At 41.7% G+C, this 22415-nt stretch overlaps 1 protein-coding gene across 2 annotated transcripts in view; it reads right to left on the bottom strand.

Moving 5' to 3' along the window:
* Positions 1-13018, bottom strand: part of TTC27 (tetratricopeptide repeat domain 27) — a 183541-nt gene extending 170523 nt beyond the window's left edge. The window contains exons 1-4 of one of the 2 annotated variants that reach the window (XM_060117082.1): positions 12702-13018; positions 11366-11543; positions 9091-9220; positions 2664-2804 (exon numbers count right to left, since the gene is read on the bottom strand). In XM_060117082.1, coding sequence (XP_059973065.1) covers positions 2664-2804; positions 9091-9220; positions 11366-11543; positions 12702-12801 — 549 coding nt within the window. In that variant the 5' untranslated portion in view covers positions 12802-13018. The remainder of the gene's footprint in view (positions 1-2663; positions 2805-9090; positions 9221-11365; positions 11544-12701) is intronic. The other variant, XM_060117081.1, reaches the window with a different exon arrangement.
* Positions 13019-22415: the final 9397 nt, after the last annotated feature.

Raw genomic sequence — 22415 nt, 5'->3', positions numbered from 1 at the left:
GGAATCACTTAATAGACAATTTGAGGCATTAATAAAAAAGAAAACTAGAAGCCTTGCTTTAGATAGTTCCTAGATCCTGTCTCCTGATTATAGCACTTATTACAGAATATTCTGATTGACAAGTCACACTCGTCAATAACCTCCTAGAAGGCAGGCAGCATGACTGTACTCAAAAGAAACCCAATAAATGTTTGCCAACTTAGTCCATTTTATAAATAAGAACACTGATATTCAGAGAAAGTCACTGGCCTAAGGCCACACAGTTGTTAAGTGGCTGAGCCAGACAAACTCTGGTCTGATTCCAAAGCCAAAATTCTTTTTACTCAACACTCACATATTACTAACACTAGTCTATCCACTTCACAGACTAGGGGGTGGGGGAAAATCATCTTCTTTTATAGTTCCACAAAAATAAAATCATAATAAACAACCTGATATGTTCCTTAAGATCCAGCCATTTCAAAATTAATTTAAAAGGTTAAGATTAACTTGGATAAGCACGTCATGCTTCTTTATCATTTTATCTTCATTTCTCAAAGAAATCATTTTTAACATCATCGTTTACAGAATAATATATCAAAGACCCAAAGGGAAGAAAACTATAACATTTCAACTGAAAGGCAAGGTTTCAGCACAGAATGATCTTTGCATGGAGATGTACAAGAAAATAGAGTTTAAAACAGAAGTCAAAAGCTGTTTAGCATCTGCCAAGAAACTCAGGTAACTTATCTCTCCAATTCTACAACATCTGCAACCAGCAGTTCACATATTTACTTATTCTCCTAAGCTGTTGATACTACATGTATTTTTTACAAATGATGCTTAACGAACGTACTTGCTGATGAAAGTTTTCCACCAAGAAAACTGTATCACTAACTCATTGACCATTAGTCTCACTAGAAAGAAAGTAATGTCATTTAGCAACCTCATGCTTTGATGATACTTCCTTTAGGGCCAAGTACTAGTCAGTCTATAAGATCATTTAACTCAGATCAACTTGGGAAAACATTTTTTTATTCAAGCTAACATCACTAAACAAAAAATCAAAGATAAGGTCTCATATCTGCTAGGATATGTTGAAACCCATCTATTAAAAACCCTTCTGGTACAACTGATTCCAAATCATCTGTCCTCATGAGAGCTGCTGAAAGAGGCATGATTCCTTTCTTACCTCCGCTTTGTCACAACTTAAATGCTTAGGAAAGTAAGCCCTTATACAGTACAGACCAAGTCCACATTTTGCCCATAGAAATATTGTGTTTCTTAAACTTTTTCAGCCAACTCTTGGAAATTGGGAGATCTCACATAAAATTTAGATTTACTATTTCTGGAAATACAAGGTCTGTATGCCCAAGTTGCAACAATCAGGACAGGAGTCAGGAAGCTACAGCCTATGGACCCAAACCAGCCTACCACCTGTTTTCCTATAGCCTAAAACCAAGACTGGTTCTTACATTTTTAAATCATTGCAAAAAAAAAAAAAAAGAAAGAAAGAAAGAGAGAAAAATAATATTTTGTGACATGTGAAAAGCATATGAAATGTAAATTTCAGTGTCCATAAATAAAGCTCTATTGATACACAGTCACACCCATTCACATACATATCATCTACAGCTGCTTTCACACTACAAGGCAGATTGAATAGTTATGTGCACAGAGTTGAGTAGTTGTGACGGAGCCTGCACACTGCACAGCTGACAACCTCCACTACACCTCAAGGACTTTCTTCGAATCTCTCATGTGGTTTTTGTCACCTTCTACTGCATAATAGCTATCTGTATCAGTGCTTTTCTCGCTAATTTATATGTGACCTAAAGAAACCACATAACAGATATTCAACAAATGCTCTACTAAATCCAACCCAAATATGAAACAAGGTAGGATGTGAGCCAAGAAACAGTAATCAAGAAACAGATTCCCTGGTGGTGCAGTGGTTAAGAATCCACCTGCCAATGCAGGGGACACGGGTTCAAGCCCTGGTCTGGGAAGATCCCACATGCCATGGAGCAACTAAGCCCATGCGCCACAACTACTGAGCCTGTGCTCTAGAGCCATGAGCCACAACTACTGAGCCTGCGTGCCACAACTGCTAAAGGCCACACGCCTAGAGCACGTGCTCTGCAACAAGAGAAGCCACTGCAATAAGAAGCCTGCTCACCGCAACTAGGGAAAGCCCGTGTGCAGCAACAAAGACCCAAAGGAGCCAAAAATAAATAAATAAAATAAATAAATTTATTTAAAAAAAATTTCTAGGAGCTTTAATAAAAAACAGTAAAAAGTGAAATTAATTTAAAAAAAAGATCTACTGAAAGTGCTATACTTTTGGCTACTCATTATCCTTACATGAAATTCACAAAAACTATGAAGGGTGTTTTTAAACCTATTTTTAAGATTCAGAGAATGAACATTTATACACATGCAAATATACACACAACACATATATACAACCCCATTAAAGAGGCTCAACATCTCATTTTATACTAGATGAATCTCATGAGAGAGAGTTTTTGCTTATTTTCATCAGATTTTAAAATTAAACACCTAAAGAAGACTTAGAAAACAAATATAACAAGACATTTTCAGCATCACACCTAAAGTTTTATACTAATCAGCACAAAAGTCACACCTGGGTCTGAATCTCCTGGCTCCTTTTCTTCTCTTACCTGAATAGCTGTCAGCCTATGTCTTACATTCACTAGGGAAATTCGTGCTAATAATAGCAGTATAGGCTTCAAGGTCAGGCTGTAGATTGATTCACCATCTAGAATGAGCAAACTCAGAACGAGTGCATCCAGTCCTTTGACCTGAAAAAAAAAAATTTAAGATGATATAATTTAGCAACATATTAATCTTTATATGTCTTACAAGAATACATATTTTCCAGGTAATCAGCTGTGAAACACAGGCACTAATCTATTACACAGCAGTTGGCACTGGACGGAGTCCTAACATTACAAATGCCCTTAGAGATCTACAATTCCAGCCTGCCCTGACAGACAGACAGCCGCCTGCTTGTACTTTAGAGAACAGGGCAATCAAGAAAATGCTACTATTTTTTTTTAATTTGCTTTTCCCAAGTTGCACCCTTTTTTTTAAATAAATTTATTTAATTTATTTATTTATTTATTTTTGGCTGCACTGGGTCTTCATTGCTGCACATGGGCTTTCTCTAGCTGTGACGAGCAGGGACTACTCTTCGTTGCAGTGCACGGGTGGCTTCTCTTGTTGCGGAGCACAGGCTCTAGGCGTGCAGGCTTCAGTAGTTGTGGCACACGGGCTCTAGAGTGCAGGCTCAGTAGTTGTGGCGCTTGGGCTTAGTTGCTCCGTGGCATGCGGGATCTTCCGGGACCAGGGCTCAAGCCCACGTCCCCTGCATTGGCAGGCGGATTCTTAACCACTGCACCACCAGGGAAGCCCAAGAAAATGCTACTATTGAAGAAGCATCATGACTTTACAGATTTACTTACAACAAAATAGCTTCTCAATAAAAACCATCCCTATGTGAAAGTATTCATATTCAACACCTACATTTCATATATGCTTCACCAGCTGGCTAATGTCATTACAAACCATTGCTGCTCCATAATTACTATAAAGCCACAAAACAACAAGGTCTTACATATCAAATGCTGAGTAGGCATACAATCATGGACCAATGTGAACAGAGGCTGCCCAAAAGGGATGCCTCTGAAAAATCTACTTCTTACTGAACAGAGATTTTCTACAACAGACCAAGCACCTGTGTTTTTAAAATGTGGACTGAATCATTTTGACAGTTACCACAAAATCGATAGTAGGAATGCTCAATGTTAGGAACATGGGCTCTAAGTCACAGACACAGGATAGGGTCCTTTTTCTGATTATTAATTTGTGGGCATAGGTAAATTTTTTTTTAACTGAAGCCTCTGTTTCATCAGTTATAAAATAAAATAACAGAACCTAAACCTCACAGGGTTCTTGTAAGGATTAAACAATCCAAGTGATGCCAGTGTCTGACTCAATGCTTTGTTGAAACATTCAATAAAGGTAAGAAAGTAACAGCTGTGGGTTCATCCTCTGCATAACCTTCATCATTACTGAAAAGTGTACTAGAGGAATAAAGACAAAGTGAATGAACACCACCAAACCACAAATAAAGGTTACTGTTACCTACACTGAGGGTAGAAGGAGTTTTTTTTTAAGTTCAATAATCAAGGAACTATTTTGAAGTACTGTAACTGCCTCAACTTCAGAAGAAAACAGATACAAAAAAGTTAAGTGCAGTACAAAATCACACAGAAGTTATCAGCATCTAAACAGACATTATAGCCCAAGTTTTCCAACTCCCAAACCAGTGTTCTTCCTGCCACCTCATGCTGCGTTCCCCTCAGACCTCTCTACCTCTTCCTGCCCCTCAGCAAGCTCCGGGGCTATGCTAAGCATGAGGAAGTCCTCAAGGACAGGGCCAGGATCACTTCTAGACTTCTGACTAGGACAACTGCATGATGGTGGTGTGGGTCACTGAGACAGAGACACCAGAAGAAGACCTGGTTTGGAGAAGAGCCTCATCATGAGTTCAGTCTTGGACACAATGAGTCTGAGGTACCTTGTGAGACCTCCAAGTGGAAGTACCAAATACACAAGTGAATCTACTGCTTAAGAACTAGAGAGAAGGGCTTCCCTGGTGGTACAGTGGTTAAGAATCCACCTGCTAGTGCAGAGGACACGGGTTCGAGCCCTGGTCCAGGAAGATCCCACATGCCGCAGAGCAACTAAGCCCGTGCGCCACAACTACTGAGCCTGTGCTCTAGACCCCACGAGCCACAACTACTGAGCCCGCGTGCTGCAACTACTGAAGCCTGCACACCTAGAGCCCGTGCTCTGCAACAGGAGAAGCCACCGCAGTGAGAAGCCCGCGCACCACAACAAAGAGCAGCCCCCGCTCACCACAACTAGAGAAAGCCCGCGCACAGCAACAAAGACCCGATGCAGCCAAAAATAAAATAATTAATTAATTAATTAATTAATTTTAAAAAAGAACTAGAGAGAAGACCCCGCCTAATGTGCCCAAGTTGGACCTGCAGCCTCATCAAATCATCTTGCCATTTAGATGGATTTAACAGTCTTTATTTCCTAACATACAAACCAAGCTGGTGAAGTACAAGACATGCCTTTAAGAAAAAGAATCCTTATTCTAATCACATTGAGATGAGAAAGATGTCTACCCGTTGTAGCACAAATTTAACTCATTATCTTCTAAACGAAATCTTTAAAGATAACAGACAGGTAATTGAACAGGGCAACAAATAAAAAATTACACAAAGAGATACTCCATGATATACTACTTGGATCTCATTACCTCTGATACTCAAAGGTTTAGTTGGTTACCAAACCTCCTACTCTAAGTCCTCTGGAAATGTCATTAATAGGGTAAATAATAAATAAATAAAGGAGTGAATGCATGAATAAACAAATAAATAAACTTCTTTTCCTAGAGTTACCTTGCATCACCATCATTAAAAAATTAAATGCTTTTCTATCTTCCTGTGACGTAATACTGATATTCCAACCGAATTCTAAATGTGCTTCCAGAGGTTTTGGGAAATGGCCAAGTTTTAAAGAGGATTGTGGGACTTCCCTGATTGCACAGTGGTTAAGAATCCGCCTACCAATTCAGGGGACACGGGTTCAAGCCCTGGTCCAGGAAGATCCCACATGCTGCGGAGCAACTAAGCCCGTGCACCGCAACTACTGAGCCTGCGCTCTAGAGCCCGTGAGCCACAACTACTGAAGCCCACGCGCCTAGAGCCCGTGCTCTGCAACAAGAGAAGCCACTGCAATGAGAAGCCCACGCACCGCAACGAAGAGTAGCCCCTTCTCTCTGCAACTAGAGAAAGCACGCCTGGAGCAGTGAAGACCCAACGCAGCCAAATAAATAAATAAAATTAAAAAAAAAAAAAAAGAAAAGCAATGGAATGTTAACACAAAATTCAAGAGAGTGGTTCATGAGAAAGGGGGCCAGGGATACCACCAGGAAGCACACACAGGGGACCTTGTAACCCTGTATTTCCCAACTCTTTCCAAGTCAGAGCAAATGCAGAACATGCTATTATATGTAGTGCACATCAGGTAACTAGAGAAGGCTACTACACCAGATGAGACCAGTTCAAAGGCTCTCCCCAGCCCCAGCCCCACACAGCTACTGTAATGGCAAAGGGGCTCAACACCTGGGGAACAGCAGTCGGGAAGCTCTGTTCTACAATGCTGGTGATGTTCTCTCTCAAGCCAGGTGGTAGGAACAAAGGAGTTTTATTATTTAAACTGTACACATTCTGTATGCTTTTTGGAATGTATGAGGCACTTTTTTTTAAAAGATTTTTTTTTTTTTTTTTTTTTTTTTTTGCGGTATGCGGGCCTCTCACTGTTGTGGCCTCCCCCGTTGCGGAGCACAGGCTCCGGACGCGCAGGCTCCGGACGCGCAGGCTCAGCGGCCATGGCTCACGGGCCCAGCCGCTCCGCGGCATATGGGATCCTCCCAGACCGGGGCACGAACCCGTATCCCCTGCATCGGCAGGCGGACTCTCAACCACTTGCGCCACCAGGGAGGCCCTAAAGATATTTTTAATGTGGACCATTTTAAAGTCTTTATTGAATTTGTTACAATATTGCTTCTGTTTTATGATTTTGGTATTTTGGCCACAAGGCATGTGGGATCTTCGCTCCCAGAGCAGGGACTGAACCCACACCCCCTGCATCAGAAGGCAAAGTCTTAACCACTGGACTGCCAGGGAAGTCCCATATGAGGCACTTCTAATAAAAAAATTAAAATCAAGGTCTTATTTATAGTTTCCTATGATTTGAGCCCCACCAAGGCTGACCTTTTACGGCTGCTCCAACAGGCTCAAAGCATCCGTTTCCCACAAACACCACACTCTTCTCCCCTCTAAATTTCTGCTCATGTGACTGCACCTAGAACGTATTTCTTTCTCTTCTCTACCTGTCCATTTCCTCATCATCTTTCAGGTTCTAACTCAAGGTCCACTCTTGACGAAAAGGTCTTCTCAGACAAAATTCACTTTCCACACGTCTTCATTAATTTCAGTATTTTTTTTTTTGATGTTGGGAGTAGGAGTTTATTAATTTATTTTATTTATTTTTGCTGTGTTGGGTCTTTGTTTCTGTGAGAGGGCTTTCTCTAGCTGTGGCAAGCGGGGGCCACTCTTCATCGTGATGTGCGGGCCTCTCACTATCGAGGCCTCTCTTGTTGCAGAGCACAGGATCCAGACGCACAGGCTCGGTAGTTGTAGCTCACGGGCCTAGCTGCTCCGCGGCATGTGGGATCCTCCCAGACCAGGGCTCGAACCCGTGTCCCCTGCATTAGCAGGCAGATTCTCAACCACTGCGCCACTAGGGAAGCCCTAATTTCAGTATTTCTTATAGGTTGAACCTCTCATGTAACCCACTTCTGTACTGTTTGAATTGTTACCTAACTTTACAGGTCCTTCTACTTTAGTATAGCAGAAAGAGTATTGAATTTAGACCCAGAAAATGTGTGTTCCAATCCCCCAGCTACAAGGTCTCTGACAAGTTTCTTTCACCACTGTGAGCATCAGTCTTCTCATCTGGAGAATACGTCAAATTGATATAGCATACGTGAATGAAGCACCACTCCAACCACACATTAGCGCTCGGTACGTATTTACGACTTTGTTTGGTAGGTTTCTAACCTGCACTATAGGGCAAGAGAGGCCAGAAACTGTTTCATACACAGTAAGAGAGGGGATGAGACATTCCTTACAAGTAATTTCCTAGATAACTGAAGCATATCTCTTTAAGTGCCAAAATCTTAGGGATTTTATTTTAACCATTTTGGATGAAAACTTTTGTAAAGTATAGATTAAATTCCCTTCTTAGACATAAGATACGGAAGAGCTTTTAACCTTTCAATAACGATTTAGGGGCATTATGAATCTCAATTACTCTATTGCAATATAACATAATGACTCAAACTGATGTGTACAGAGGCTTCAGATTATGACTGCTTTTGTATTTCTCTTTCCAACCACCATCAAATTATTAACACTAGTCTCTAACAACTCCATTCCCCTTTCATTTGTTACTTCTAATTCTGAGAAACCAGGTAACAGTAAATAGGTCCCTTTTGCTGTGCAAGTTTTGGATGCTAAGCAGCCTTCCAGGCTGAGTGATCGACAGTAATGCTCTAGTTCTGAGGTGGCTGGATAAATCAGTTACCATACTTCTTTTCAGATCATGTCATATCCCCCAAGCCCTGCGTATATGTGCTCAAACAGTACTGAGGAATTCAAACTGAAAGCTCTACTGATGACCTACTGATGCAGGTCAATAATATTATCTCCATATATGGATAATAAGAATCATTATCGCCATGGAGCACCTCTGTGCCAGACACTTTAAGTATATACAAATAAGTATATCTGTGACATAAAGGAAATCACCTCTGGGAACTGTTAGTAAGGACAGCAGCAAAAGTTTCCTGCAACAAAATTAAACAGATCTCCACATTCTCTACTTTGCCAGAAAAGATCTTTACGTAACTGTGGTAACATATGCAGCTGGGTGACTGGTGCAGCTGCCTGCACTTTAATAAAAAGAGCAGCTAATAGAGCTCCATAAAATGGGGAGCATCTGAAGAGGAGTTTGAGTCTGATAATGGAACTTCTGGAATTGAAAATCTGATCAATGAACAAGCATTCTTAGTAGGTTCTGTACAAGCAATAAAGTCATGTTTCTCGGGCCTCCCTGGTGGCGCAAGTGGTTGAGAGTCCGCCTGCCGATGCAGGGGATACGGGTTCGTGCCCCGGTCTGGGAGGATCCCATATGCCGCGGAGCGGCTGGGCCCGTGAGCCATGGCCGCTGAGCCTGCGCGTCCGGAGCCTGCGCGTCCGGAGCCTGTGCTCCGCAACGGGGGAGGCCACAACAGTGAGAGGCCCGCATACCGCAAAAAAAAAAAAAAAAAAAAAAAAAGTCATGTTTCTCTCCTACCTATTATTAACTCCAGTTTATAAAGAGCCGCTCCTAAAGAATAAACAACACAATAATACCTATATATGACATTTCCAAGAAGCGTACCTCACTAAACTGCTGGAACAAAACAGACGGCAAAAAATCCTGAGGGTGTAAATCAACAAGAGGCCCCGTCCAGTTACTCTGAACAAAAAGTTGCAAACTGCTCACACCAAGTAGGAATATCAGCTGTTGTCTGCATATAAGAATAAAGAAATAAACATGAGCCACTATCACTGTATAACCACAAACACATTATTTCATTTCAGTTTTATTAAGAAAAATGTAAGATATCAACATTTATTGAGATCATCTGAGAGTATTACAAAAAAAATTTCTGAAACAATTTAGATCTGCAATGTCCAATATTATCACCATGAGCCACATATGGCTGCTTTAAATTTAAATTAATCACAATTAAATAAAATTTAAAATTCAGTCCCTCAGTTGCACTGTCCACATTTCAAGTGCTCAATGGCCAAACGTGGCTACTGGCTACCGTACTGTACGGCGCAGATACAGAATATCTCCATCATCACAGGAAGTTCTCCTGAACAGCACTGGTTTAGGACCCTATCAGGCACTTAGAATTTTGTCTTGTGTTCTGTTTAACAGCTCTGACACTGACTGGATGGAAAACTGATTTTATACAAAAGAAAACTGACAACAAAAAGTTTTCAAATATTTTACTTATCCTGTACTACCAACTATTAGAACAACAACAACAAAAAGAAACCCTAGAAATTTCACTTGAACCCATTTCTTTTCAATCCTACTTTGGCTGAAGACAGGAGTGGGTAGGTAAACCTATACGGCAAAGGAGAGATTAAAAAAAAAAACTTTAAGCTTTGTGGGTCACACGTGTTTCTTTTTTTCCAACCCTTTAAAAATGTAAACATCATTCTTAGGCACTTTGGACTTGCTCCACCAGCAGTAATTTGCCAACCCCTAGATTAAAACACAAATAGGTGGGGATTCAACTCTAACGAATAGCAGCCAGAGAATCCTGTAGCTTCACATTGAAGGAAAAATAAAAGCAGTCACCCCCTTCTTCCCATATCCCCTAGGCCCTACCTCAAAAGGAAGATTCTTTAAGGAAGAAAAAAAAAAAAACAAGCCTACAAGTCTGTGGTAGCTGGAATGCTCTGGATGCAGCACAAGTGACAGCAAAGAATGAGTAGAAAACAGGTGACAAAAGAGGCTGCTTGTAATTAGAAGTTAGGAAACTTGAGGAAATAGGTGTGCAGCAAGATCTGAAAGCCTTAATATAACTGTCGTAACTAAAAATCAAAATCCTTAGGGGGAATTGAGAATAGAGTTTAATTTCCAAATACCTCATAATGAGGTAACTGAAATGTCTCTTCTCAGCTCTGTGTGACAAGCCGAATTCTGGTCTACCAGTGTATAATGTATTTGTGTGTATGTGTGTTTTCATGTGCACCACACAAAGCTAATGGCTATGATAACACACACACCTGACAGCAAAATAATAATCAAGAATGACATCAGAGGAATGTAAACTACTAGGAAACCAAAAAAGTAAAAATGAATGACACTAATTTTTTAAATAAAATGCCTATAGTAACACTCTTCTGTGAACTCCTTATAGATACAGATTATGTTTTATTCATCTTCACAACCTCAACACCTAGCCAGTAGTTGATTTGTTGAAGAACTAAATGAAGCCATTCCCTAGAAATAATGGTAAAACAAAACTGTGTTTTAAAGACAACTAAAGCTTGATGTGGTTGCCAGAGATGGTAGAGAAAAGGAAGGTATATTAACAAACTAACAACAGTAAAATATAAGCCACTGAAAAACTTAGGTTACACTGCTGTGTACCTATCCATTATATTTAACCCTATAAAATTACATAAACGTCAATGGAAGAAGATAAACCAAGGGTTCCATAATAAAAACATTAAAGATTACCTAAAACATAATAAAAGTAGTTACAATTATCACTCAGCGATCTACAAACAGCAAGATGGAGAGTGTACACTTTCAAGTTAAAAGAAAAGAAGGTCTGAACTGAAGTCTTGTCTATGGCTAAAACCTATGAGACTTAAGCATTTAGAAACTCAGTGGGTTAGCAGCTACCACCCAGGCATAAGCCAGTGTTATATATGAAACCTCTATATCCTACACCACTTTACCTTTTCATTCTCGATGGTCCTCTGGACAGAAACTCTTACATAGATTATTTGGTACATCATGAGTCCTGAGTAAACATAAAGCCAGGTTTTTCAACAACTGCAAAAATCAGTGCCTTACACTGTCAAGGCAATAGTAAATGTATTCAGAATCTGTTTCCCTACGAAAATTTCAAATAAAATTCTACCTTCTGGTTTTGTCCAAATCTGTTGAGTAATCCAGGAATGTTACTATCTGCTTCTCTAGGTAGCTGTCAATCTTTTCTTCAGTCATCGTTGCTGAATTTAAAATACTTTGAGTCAATGAATTTAACAATATGGCCTCATAGTTCCCTTCTAGCAGCAATTGCAGGAAAGATCCACTCTCTGTAATAGAAAAAAATTAGTCCAATAATCCAAAGAACAACTACTTTCATACCGTAAAAGGTAACACTATTACCATTTCAGCATGTCAAAAAAAATGTATATACTTAGAATGTTTCCTATACATTAACCACAAAGCACTGAGCAAATGCCCATCACTTTTCCTAGAATTAGAAGCTCATTCATACCATGAATAGCATGGCAGAAGTTAGACCCAGAAATAATATTCCTCATTAGCAAGTAACATCAAAAGGAATTCTGCTGGGAATTCAAAAGAATTCCTACTGACAACAGAAAAGTTTCCTTTCACGATCTGGCTCCTCCTACCCCCACGGTCCTCCCTGATGAAAACCTGGTTCACTCATTGTTCCCCTAATATCCATATGCACATTCCTGCCTCCACACTTTTACACTTGTGACTCCTCCTGGGGAACTTTTCCACTTGTCAGTCTTACTCTTTAAACAAAAATCAGGTCAAGTTTGACTTGTTCCATAAGACTTCCAGACCCAAACTTCAGAAACTACCTCTCTCCTGAAGCACCTACTGCGTATACACACAAACACGGGCCCGCGCACACATACATACACACACAAATATATAGGACAGGATATATACTGTCCTACATTGTTATTTCTCTTTTGGGTCCAGCCTAAATCCCACAACCAGATGTGCCTATAACCCACTAGTAAATGTGTCTTTTAACTCTTTCTCTGTCCAGTAAATGTGCTTTGCTTACAAGATTACATCTTTGCTGCCTCATTTCAGCTGTTGTGCTTACCAGCTGTGTGCCCTTGAATAAATTACTTAACCAATCTGTACTTAAATGCCTCCATCTGCAAAACGGGAATAAAAGTAGTGTCTACCTTACAGGTCTATTCTAAGCATTAAATGACTGAAGAAATGTTAAGGGATTAGAAAAACAATTGACATTATTATTATTGAACCTGGACGGTGAGAAGTTTGGGGTAAAGACATGCACGGAGCCTTTGGACCGCGCCCACTATGTCAAGGATGCAGCAACCCAAAGCATTAAGAATCAGATAGATTTGAGTAGGAAAAAAATAAAACCAGAAGGGATAAGAACCCAGTCGCCGCCACCCCTCCTCCCCACAGTCCCCACGCTGGCCTCAGTCCTTCCTTGGCAGGTGCACCCCTCTCACCCGAACCGGCGACTCCCTCCTGCTTCCACTGCTGCAGCTCAGCCTCAGTGGGGAAGCCCCTCAGAAGGGCCAGCTCCGGGGTCCACATCACCTCAGACATCGGTGCAACCGAAACAGAACCCTACGAGGGTCACACAGGAGTCAACAAAAGAAAGTGGAAGGAAGAGGGTCCAAAGAAGTCGAAGACTAGTGGCGACAGTTCCTGTAAGCACATCCACAGCCCCAGAACCCCATGTGCGGACACGGGCCCAAGGAGGCGACCATAACGGTAGCGCGGAGAACCCTGGGAAGATCACACAAACTCTCAGGGACCCGCTTCCGCCTAGGAGGCCAACCCGAGACCTTGGTACTGAGCATGCCCAGTAGGAATGCCCCACCCCGAGCAGGGGAATGGGCGGTGTTTGGAGGGCGTGGCCGACCTCAGCCCTGCCCCCAGAGGTGCTGCCGAAGGAGTGGAGGGCGTGGAGTCATCTTGTACCGCCCACCGAGGAGGCAGGTTGAAATGCCGTTCAAAGTCGCGATTTTGCCCAGCTGCGGTTTACTTGGAAGGTCTAAGGCTTTGATTCCTAAACCTGTTTGGGTCAGAACCCTCCAGACTACCTGAAGAAAGCCATAGTCCTTCCCGCAAAAGCACGCGTACCCTTACCACCAACACTGGGGTACCATTTCAGGGAGTTAAGAGACCCTCTGAAGTGGAGTCTGTGAACCCAGGTTAACAACCCCGTCAGCAGGGCTTCCCTGCCGCCACAGTGGTTAAAAATCCGCCTGCCAATGCAGGGGACACGGGTTTGAGCCCTGGTCCGGAAAGATCCTACATGCCGCGGAGCAACGAAGCCCGCGCGCCACAAGTACTGAGCCCACGTGCCAGACTACTGAAGCCTGCGCGCCTGGAGCCCGTGCTCTGCAACAAGAGAAGCAACCGCAGTGAGAAGCCTGCACACCGCAACAAAGAGTAGCCCCCGCTCACCACAACTAGAGAAATCCTGCGTGCAGCAACGAAGACCCAACGCAGCCAAAAATAAATAAATAAAAATTAAAATAAAAAAATACTGTAAAAAAATAAAAAGAACCCTGTCAGCAGAGGTCTTTATTCTTGAATGTATTCAAGTGTAAGAAAAGTATCTGGTTTTGATGCTGCCACTACATAAATCATAACTAGGTGGGACATCTGGTCCAGCCACTGGTGCAGAGAAACTTTTGGAGGCTAGACTGTGAGAAACCTCCCAGCCCTGCGTGCCTGCTGCCGGCCCAGAGCTGGCGCCTTAGTCGCACGTCTTTTAATCTTCATAGCCGCACTCCTAGGCCAAAACGGAGCTCTGAGAGCCGGACTTGGTGGAACAGGACTCTGCCCCAGTCAGCTTGAAGCCTGCACCGTGAGTGCGCCTGCCGTACACGATCCAGGAGAAAGCTGCAAGGTGACACTGACCACACGGGATTCATGGAAGAATCAAGTGCAGTTCTGGAAGAGCCTTGCCCAGTACCGGCTCCAAGGCGAGAAGCGAAGTAATTCTTCTTCTTTTTTTTTTTTTTTTTTACAACTTACACATACTTTATTTACTTGACTGAAAGCCTTATGGTACATAAAATGCTTTCTATAGCTGATCTCAGCTTTGTTCACACCGAAGTGAGTTGTGTCTGTGTTTTCTGTGCTCAAGACTGCTCAATTGCTGCTGCTGCCACAGTTGGGTTTTTTTCTTTCAGGATCAAGGTGGGTACTTTCATATAAAATCTTGTTTTTTATTCCTTCTCTGGCAAGTCTTTCCTGGATTCTTAGCTTTGCATAATTATACCTACAATGGAACCAGCATCCTAAAGTCACCAAGATAAATCCTCCTACTCGAATGTCACATGATCTTCTAATTCTACCTTCGCCTTCCCGGCCCCCCCGCCCGGGCTCCAGCGCAGCCGCCATGGGGACAGTCAGCACCTCCTACGAATTCTTTTTTTTTTTTTTTTGCAGTACGCGGGCTTCTCACTGCTGTGGCCTCTCCCGTTGCAGAGCACAGGCTCCGGACGCACAGGCTCAGTGGCCATGGCTCACGGGCCCAGCCGCTCTGTGGCATGTGGGATCTTCCCGGACCGGGGCATGAACCTGTGTCCCCTGCATCGGCAGGCGGACTCTCAACCACTGCGCCACCAGGGAAGCCCCTCCTACGAATTCTTAATTCACTTTCTTCCTCAGAACCCAGAGCCCCTCTAGACTTTGGAAGGAAGAGGTGCTCGGCTTAGCTCGGCAGCTGCCAGCAGATGCCAACAGAAGCCAGACCTGGGCTGTGAGAGAAGAGCAGATGCCCTAGAATGTTTTCTCACTGAGAAGTAATGAAAAGGTATTTGTGCAGGGAACCATTTTTGATCGGTGCGATCATCTGTTTTTTCAAGCACAAAATCTAGCACTGTGGAACTATTTGACAGTTGTTAAAGATCAACAGTTGCAGAAACACACTAACCACTACCCCAAGTTCCTCACTTGTGTGTAGAGCCCCATTGACCCACAGGGTGAACTTGGAGCTCTCACTATAATTCAAGTTTTGTTTTGTTTTTTTAATTGAAGCATAGTTATTTACAATGTTGTGTTAAGTTCTGCTGTATCAAGGTTTATTTTAAATGTGATTTGCGAGACAATGATAGTCATTAAATCTATTAACCTCCCTTGAAACAAAATAGACTCCAGTAATAAAATGGGAGAAAAAACATCTCAATTAAAAAAAAAAAATACTGAGACTTCCCTGGAGGTCCAGTGGTTAGGATTCCGCCTTTCAATGCCGGGGGTGCAGGTTTGATCCCTGGTCAGGAACCTAATATCCCACATGCCTTGAGGCCAAAAAAACAAAACATAAAACAGAAGCAGTATTTTAACAAATGCAATACAGACTTTAAAAATGGTCCACATCAGGGCTTCCCTGGTGGCGCAGTGGTTGAGAGTCCACCTGCTGATGCAGGGGACACGGGTTCGTGCCCCGGTCTGGGAAGATCCCACATGCCGCAGAGCGGCTAGGCCCGTGAGCCATGGCTGCTGAGCCTGCACGTCCGGAGCCTGTGCTCCGCAGCGGGAGAGGCCACAACAGTGAGAGGCCCGCATACCGAAAAATAATAATAATAATAATAATAATAATAATGGTCCACATCAAAACAATTTTAAAAATTAAAAAAACTTAAATAAAATAAATAAAAATTAAAAAGAAAATACTGAGTGGAAACTGAGTTGGTAGGTGAGCTATGTCCACTTTAGGATCAGTGTAGAGTGCCTTGGCTGGAAGATCTGTTGGGAACCCAGATGTCACTATTTATAAGTCCTTTTTCTTATGCTAATCATATTTCTCAGGGAGACTCTTTAAATTTCCCACCTGGATGGTGTCTGGTTGCCAGAATTTCAAAGCCAAATGGAGCAAGAAAGCCAGAAGTCTCAGCATTCAGGACCCAGTCTGTATATGGGACTCTCTACAGGGTACATATACACCGCTGCAGGGGTGGTGGAGGGAAAGCAGTGGATGCACCTTCCAAACGACTGACTCAGCTGTGCAGGAGTCCTCCTCATTTTAGCCCCTCCTTCTCCCACCCCATAATCTTCGGTCCCAGAGGCACCTAGTGCTCCCAGTTCCTGAGTCTTTTGGGGATTCTTCAGTGTAGATAAAATGTGGCCTTAGCTTTCCCTGTTGCATTTTTAGGATTGGGCTTTCTTCGGTCAGTGAAATCAGTTACATAGCTTCCAACACTGTTAACTACTCTCATCTTCTCTTTCCTTGAGAGTTATGTCTTAATTTTTACTTTTTACTACTTTATCGTAGTTTTTTAAATTAGTTTTTATTGGGATGTAGTTGCTTTACAATGTTGTTAGTGTCTGCTGTACAGCAAGGTGAATCAGTTATACATATACATATATCTAATCTTTTTTAGATTCCCTTCCCATCTAGGTCACCACAGAGCAGAGTTCCCTGTGCTATACAGTAGGTTCTCATTAGTTATCTATTTTACATATAGTAGTGTATATATGTCAATCCCAATCTCCCAATTCATTCCACCCCTCCCTTCCCCCCTTGGTAACCATAAGTTTGTTTTCTACATCTGTGACTCTATTTCTGCTTTGCAAATAAGTTCATCTGTACCATTTTTCTAGATTCCACATATAACTGATACTATACGATATTTGTCTTTCTCTTTCTGACTTATTCACTCAGTGTGACAATCTCTAGGTCCACCCATGTCACTGCAAATGGCATTATTTCATTCCTTTTAATGGCGGATAATATTCCATTGTATATATGTACCACATCTTCTTTATGTATTCTTCTGTCAATGGACATTTAGGTTGCTTCCATGTCCTGACTATTGCAAATAGTGCTGCAATGAACATCTGGGTGCATGCATCCTTTCGAATTATGGTTTCCTCCAGATACATGCAGAGTGGGATTGCTGGATCATATGGTAGCTCTATTTTTAGTTTTTTAAGGAACCTCCATACTGTTCTCCATAGTAGCTGCACCAATTTACATTCCCACCAGCAGTGCAAGAGTGTTCCCTTTTCTCCACACCCTCTCCAGTATTTATTGTTTATAGATTTTTTGATGATGGCCACTCTGATCAGTGTGAGGTGATACCTCATTGTAGTTTTGATCTGCATTTCTCTAATAATTAGTGATGCTGAGCATCTTTTCATGTGTTTTTTGGCCATCTGTACGTCTTCTTTGGAGAAATGTCTATTTAGATCTTCTGCCCATTTTTTGATTGTGTTGTTTTTTTGATATTGAGCTGCATGAGCTGTCTTTACCATAGTTTTAATGAGTTTTGAAGGAGAGAAATTAGATGCATATTCAATATGCCATGTTTACACAGAACCTTAAATTGTGTTGTAAATGACACCTTTCTCCAAGTAGCTTCAGGTTTGATACATTTATGTGTTTTAACTAATTCTATCTCATGTCTTGCAGGTAGTAAAGGGGAGGCAGGATCTTTTCACTAGCTCAAGAACTTCTTCACTAGCATGGAGAAGTCAGGATTGTAACCAGCATTTCATGACCCTTCAATCCCTTTTCATATTCATTAACAACTCTCATGTTTAATAATGATAATAATTTTTTAATGTTTGCAAATTTTTTTGGAGTTTTTGTTTTATATTTATTTATTTTTGGCTGCACTGGGTCTTCGTTGCTGCGCGCGGGCTTTCTCTAGTTACAGTGAGCGGAGGCTATTATTTGTTCCCATGTGTGGGCTTCTCATTGCGGTGGCTTCTCTTGTTGTGGAGCACGGGCTCTAGGCTCACAGGCTCAGTAGTTGTGGCACACAGGCTTAGTTACTCCGTGACATGTGGGATCTTCCTGGACCAAGGCTCGAACCCGTGTCCCCTGCATTGTCAGGCGGATTCTTAACCACTGTGCCACCAGGGAAGCCCTGCAAATGTTTATAGCAGCATTTTTAGTAATAGCCAAAAACTGGAAACAACACAAATGCCCATCCACAGGTAAATGAACAAACAAATTGTGGTATATTCATACAATTGAATACTGTTTCCCTATAAAAAAGAATGAACTATAGATACACCCAACATACACAAGTATCAAAATAATTACGCTGAGTGAAGTAAGTCAGAAGAAAAAAGAGAACATCTTATATGATTCCATTTATATAAATGTAAACTAAACTCTAATGACAGAAAGCAGATCAGTGGTTGTTTGGGATGGAGAGGTGGAGAGGAAAGCAGGGAAGGGTTATAAAGAGGAACAAGAACACTTTGGGGAATGATGGATGTGTTCACTATCTTGATTGTGCTGATGGTTCCATGGAAATGTACATATGGAAAAACATCACCCTGTACAGTTAAAATATGTGCACTTTATTCTATGTCAATTAGACCTCTCTAACACTGTCTTTTAAAAATTGTTCTCTAAGGCTTAAAACCTGATCTCCCAAGACTAATATTCTCCAAAAGCCTTCCTTCTCCTGACATACAATTCTTTCTTCTCATCCCACCACTGGTCCTCTACCTTTTCCAAACACTGTGTCCCTCAGAACACAGACACATAGAGTACTCACCCAAAACATGGCAACCATCACCAGCCCATAGGGTATTAAAGCCAGCAACCGGACGGGGCTACCCTCCGCCTTATCTTGGAGCCATTACAACCACTGCCGTTTTGGTTAAGGCCACTGAGAAAATCGCTGTGGGATTCCCTTTAGCCATTTTTGTATCTCATGCTGTAGAAGCTCTCCTGAATTCTCATCACACTCAATATTTCTCAGTCAGTCACCTCATATTAAGTGCTTTTGTTAACTGTCCTTCACATAACTCTTTCACACTATAATAACCTTAACCCAGTTACTCTTCCCTGTTACTGATGAGACCCTTATGACAGCTTAAAGCTGACGGACCACCTCCTGACTCCCCATGATGATCTGCAGGAGATTCCACTGGGTAACGTTGACTTCACATGGTTCACTGATGGTTCTTATTTTTTAAATGACAATGGTAAAAATATCGTTATGGGTATTCTATTACACCTCCTTTTTTTTTTTTTTTTTTCAGTACGCTGGCCTCTCACTGTTGTGGCCTCTCCCGTTGCGGAGCACAGGATCCGGACACGCAGGCTCAGCGGCCATGGCTCATGGGCCCAGCCGCTCTGCGGCATGTGGGATCTTCCCGGACCGGGGCATGAACCTGTGTCCCCTGCATCGGCAGGCGGACTCTCAACCACTGCGCCACCAGGGAAGCCCCTACAACTCCTTTTGATGTTGTTGAGGCAGCGTCTTTACCTACGGTTACTTCAGCCCAGCAAGCTGAATTACATGTTCTTACATGGGCTTGTACTTTAGCCAAGGACAAAACTGCCAATATTTATACCAATAGTAGATATGCTTTTAGACTACCTGTGATTTTGGAATGTTGTGGAAGCAGTGTGGCTTCCTAACTTCTAGTGGAAATAAAAGTTTAAATGGCCCCTATGTTCAGGAATTATTTAATGTAATGCTTTTACCTGCCTCTTTAGCTACTTTTACGATACTGGGGCATTCTAAACTTGACTCTCTGAAAGCTAGGGGAAAATCATCCTGCCGATATTGCTGCAAGGAATGCTGCCCTTAAAGCAGCCAAATCTCTGTCATGGTTCGAAGAGATATTTCCCCAAATGATAATTTAGAAAAACTGGCTAGAGAGTTCAACAATTAGCCTCAAAAAAGGAAAAACAAGATTGGAAATTCAACAATTGTTGGTTTGATAAAAAGAGAAAGCTCTGGTTTGGACCAAATTACAACCCAGTCCTACAGGAGACTCTAAAATTCCCACACCTCACCACTGTGCATGCATTAAACCATTGGTCTACTGACAAAATAGTAGCCTGCATGAATCCATATTGGTGATTATTAACAAGGCCACAATATCAACAAGGCCACAAAAGCACCTACCTCACTTGTCCCACTTGTCCAAAGTACAACCCAGGGAAGCCTGTTGGTACTGCTCCCAGACATTTTAAACTGCCCAATGGACTGCTCGAGCTCTAGCAAATGGATTTGATACAACTTCCTGTGTCTAGTGAATATAAATGTGTTTTAGTCGTGGTCTGTATGTTTTCACACTGGACTGAAGCCTTCCCTTGCAGACAGGCTACTGCCTCTTCTATGGCTAAAGTCCTTTTGGAAAAGATTACCCCTACCTGGGAAACTCCTCTCAAATTTCGCAGTGATTGAGGAACCCATTTTACTGGCCATGTGCTTCAACAAGTCTATGCTGCTTCGCTGGTTTTACAGCACTTTCACTGTGCTCACCAAGCTCAAACCTCTGGTTTAGTCAAACGCACTTACAGCATTATTAAGACTCAATAGGCAAAATTTGTAGAGGTCCTCCAAATACGCTGGGCAAACGCATCGCCATTGGTCCTTCTAAATCTCAGACCCACCCCTTTTGGAACTCATGAACTCTCACCTACTGGGATAGTCACAGGATGCCCAATGCAATTGGCCTCTGCTTCTTTTGATCCACAACAGATAAAAGGAAAGGTAGTCCAATACTGCAAAGGACTAATTGCTTCTATTAAAAATAACCTTGTTTTGTTAGAGCAATCTTTTCTCAGCAAACCCTTAGGAAACAAAGACCTTAAGCATCACATCTTGCAACCTAGAGATTTCATCTATTGAAAAGGAAACCTTCAGAAGAACTTTCTTCAGCCACACTGGACAGGCCCCTTCCAAGTATTGCTAACCAACCCTTGTGCCCCCAAATTCCAATCAACAGACTCTTGGATTCACATGACACAGCTAAAGAAAGTGCCAAAACCTGACTGGACATACATACCATCTGGTGACCTGAAGTAAAGATTTCCTGAATTTGAAGCAAACAACATCTGATGAGACAGCTTTCCCAAGATATCTGGACTAGGTCTGTTAGAATTTTGTTGCCAAACCTTTGATGATGATGTAATGCTTCAGATGATTTCCAACGTCTATGATCTTGATAACATACGGACTTCACACAAAAAGTGCCTGAGAGTTCTCCCTCCTACCTGTCCTGTTACTTGAATATGACCTTAATCAGTTTCCAATCTGTCGACTTTCCCTCTGACATGAGACATTACACTCAGGAGAGGTCCTTCCTGACATAGAGGAACAAAAAGCCACTGAAACTAGAAAACTTGACTATTGATCAGGGATGCTTTCAGAGAAAGACCTTGATCAATAGAGGGAAATGTAAAAAATTAACAAACAGACATTTCAATTAAACAGAGTTGGGAGACCAGAAGGGGGTACTTACACGTGGCTTGCCATGGTTGCAGGCCCCAAATTGCAACTCTCTGATGACCCTAAATAAACCCATCTTTGCTGAAGAAATATCTGGCAGTCTATTTGTTTCAGGCCAACAATACACTTAAACTTTATATACTTTAAATAAAAATATATGTTTTTAAATCCTTTAGTTGATTAATATTAAAAGAAGCAGGAAACCCTTGATTATTATAGTGAGCTGACTAGTAGCCCCAAAGACATCAAGTCTTAATCCTTGTTACCTTATTTGGAAAAAGAGTCTTTGCAGTTGTGGTTAAGGATTTAAAAATGAGGTGATAATCCGGGATAATCCCAATGGATTCAAAGTGCCATCACCAGTGTCCATATTAGAGACAGGCAAAGGGAAATTATACACACACACACACACACACACACAAGAAAGATATGTGAAGATGGGGGCAGAGGTTGGAGTAGTGCATCCACAAGCCAACAAATGCTGGCAGTCACCAGAAGCTGGAAAAGACAAGGAATGGATTCTTCCCTAGAGCCTTCAGAAGGAGAGTAGCCCTGCCAAGACCTTGATTTTGGACTTTTGGTCTCCAGAACTGTGAATGAATAAATTTCTGTTACCTTAAGTCACCGAGTTTGTGGTAATTTGCTACAGCAGCCCTAGGAACTAATACAAGAATTAAAACATAATTAATGATTTTGTAGAAGTAAAGGCAAGATAAATACATTTTATGGAATAAGTATATAATGTTAATTATGTATGTCTTTATTTCATTACTTATCCAAACATTACTGGCCCTTCAATTGCCCAATAAATTATTTTAATTATTTTGATGACTAGCACGTATATAAAAAACTTAGTTTAACACATTTTTTGCTATGAAAATATATTTGTCAAAGTAGTATTATAGGACATATTTCACATAATACTTTGTTAGCTTGATTAAGAACCTAAAAATGGCATGTGTATCTTCATTTCCATCTTGCCTCTCACCCTGT

This window comes from Mesoplodon densirostris, chromosome 14 (assembly GCF_025265405.1).
Source record: "Mesoplodon densirostris isolate mMesDen1 chromosome 14, mMesDen1 primary haplotype, whole genome shotgun sequence".
NCBI classification, from domain to species: domain Eukaryota; kingdom Metazoa; phylum Chordata; class Mammalia; order Artiodactyla; family Ziphiidae; genus Mesoplodon; species Mesoplodon densirostris.
This window is presented reverse-complemented; position numbering and strand designations above follow the sequence as displayed.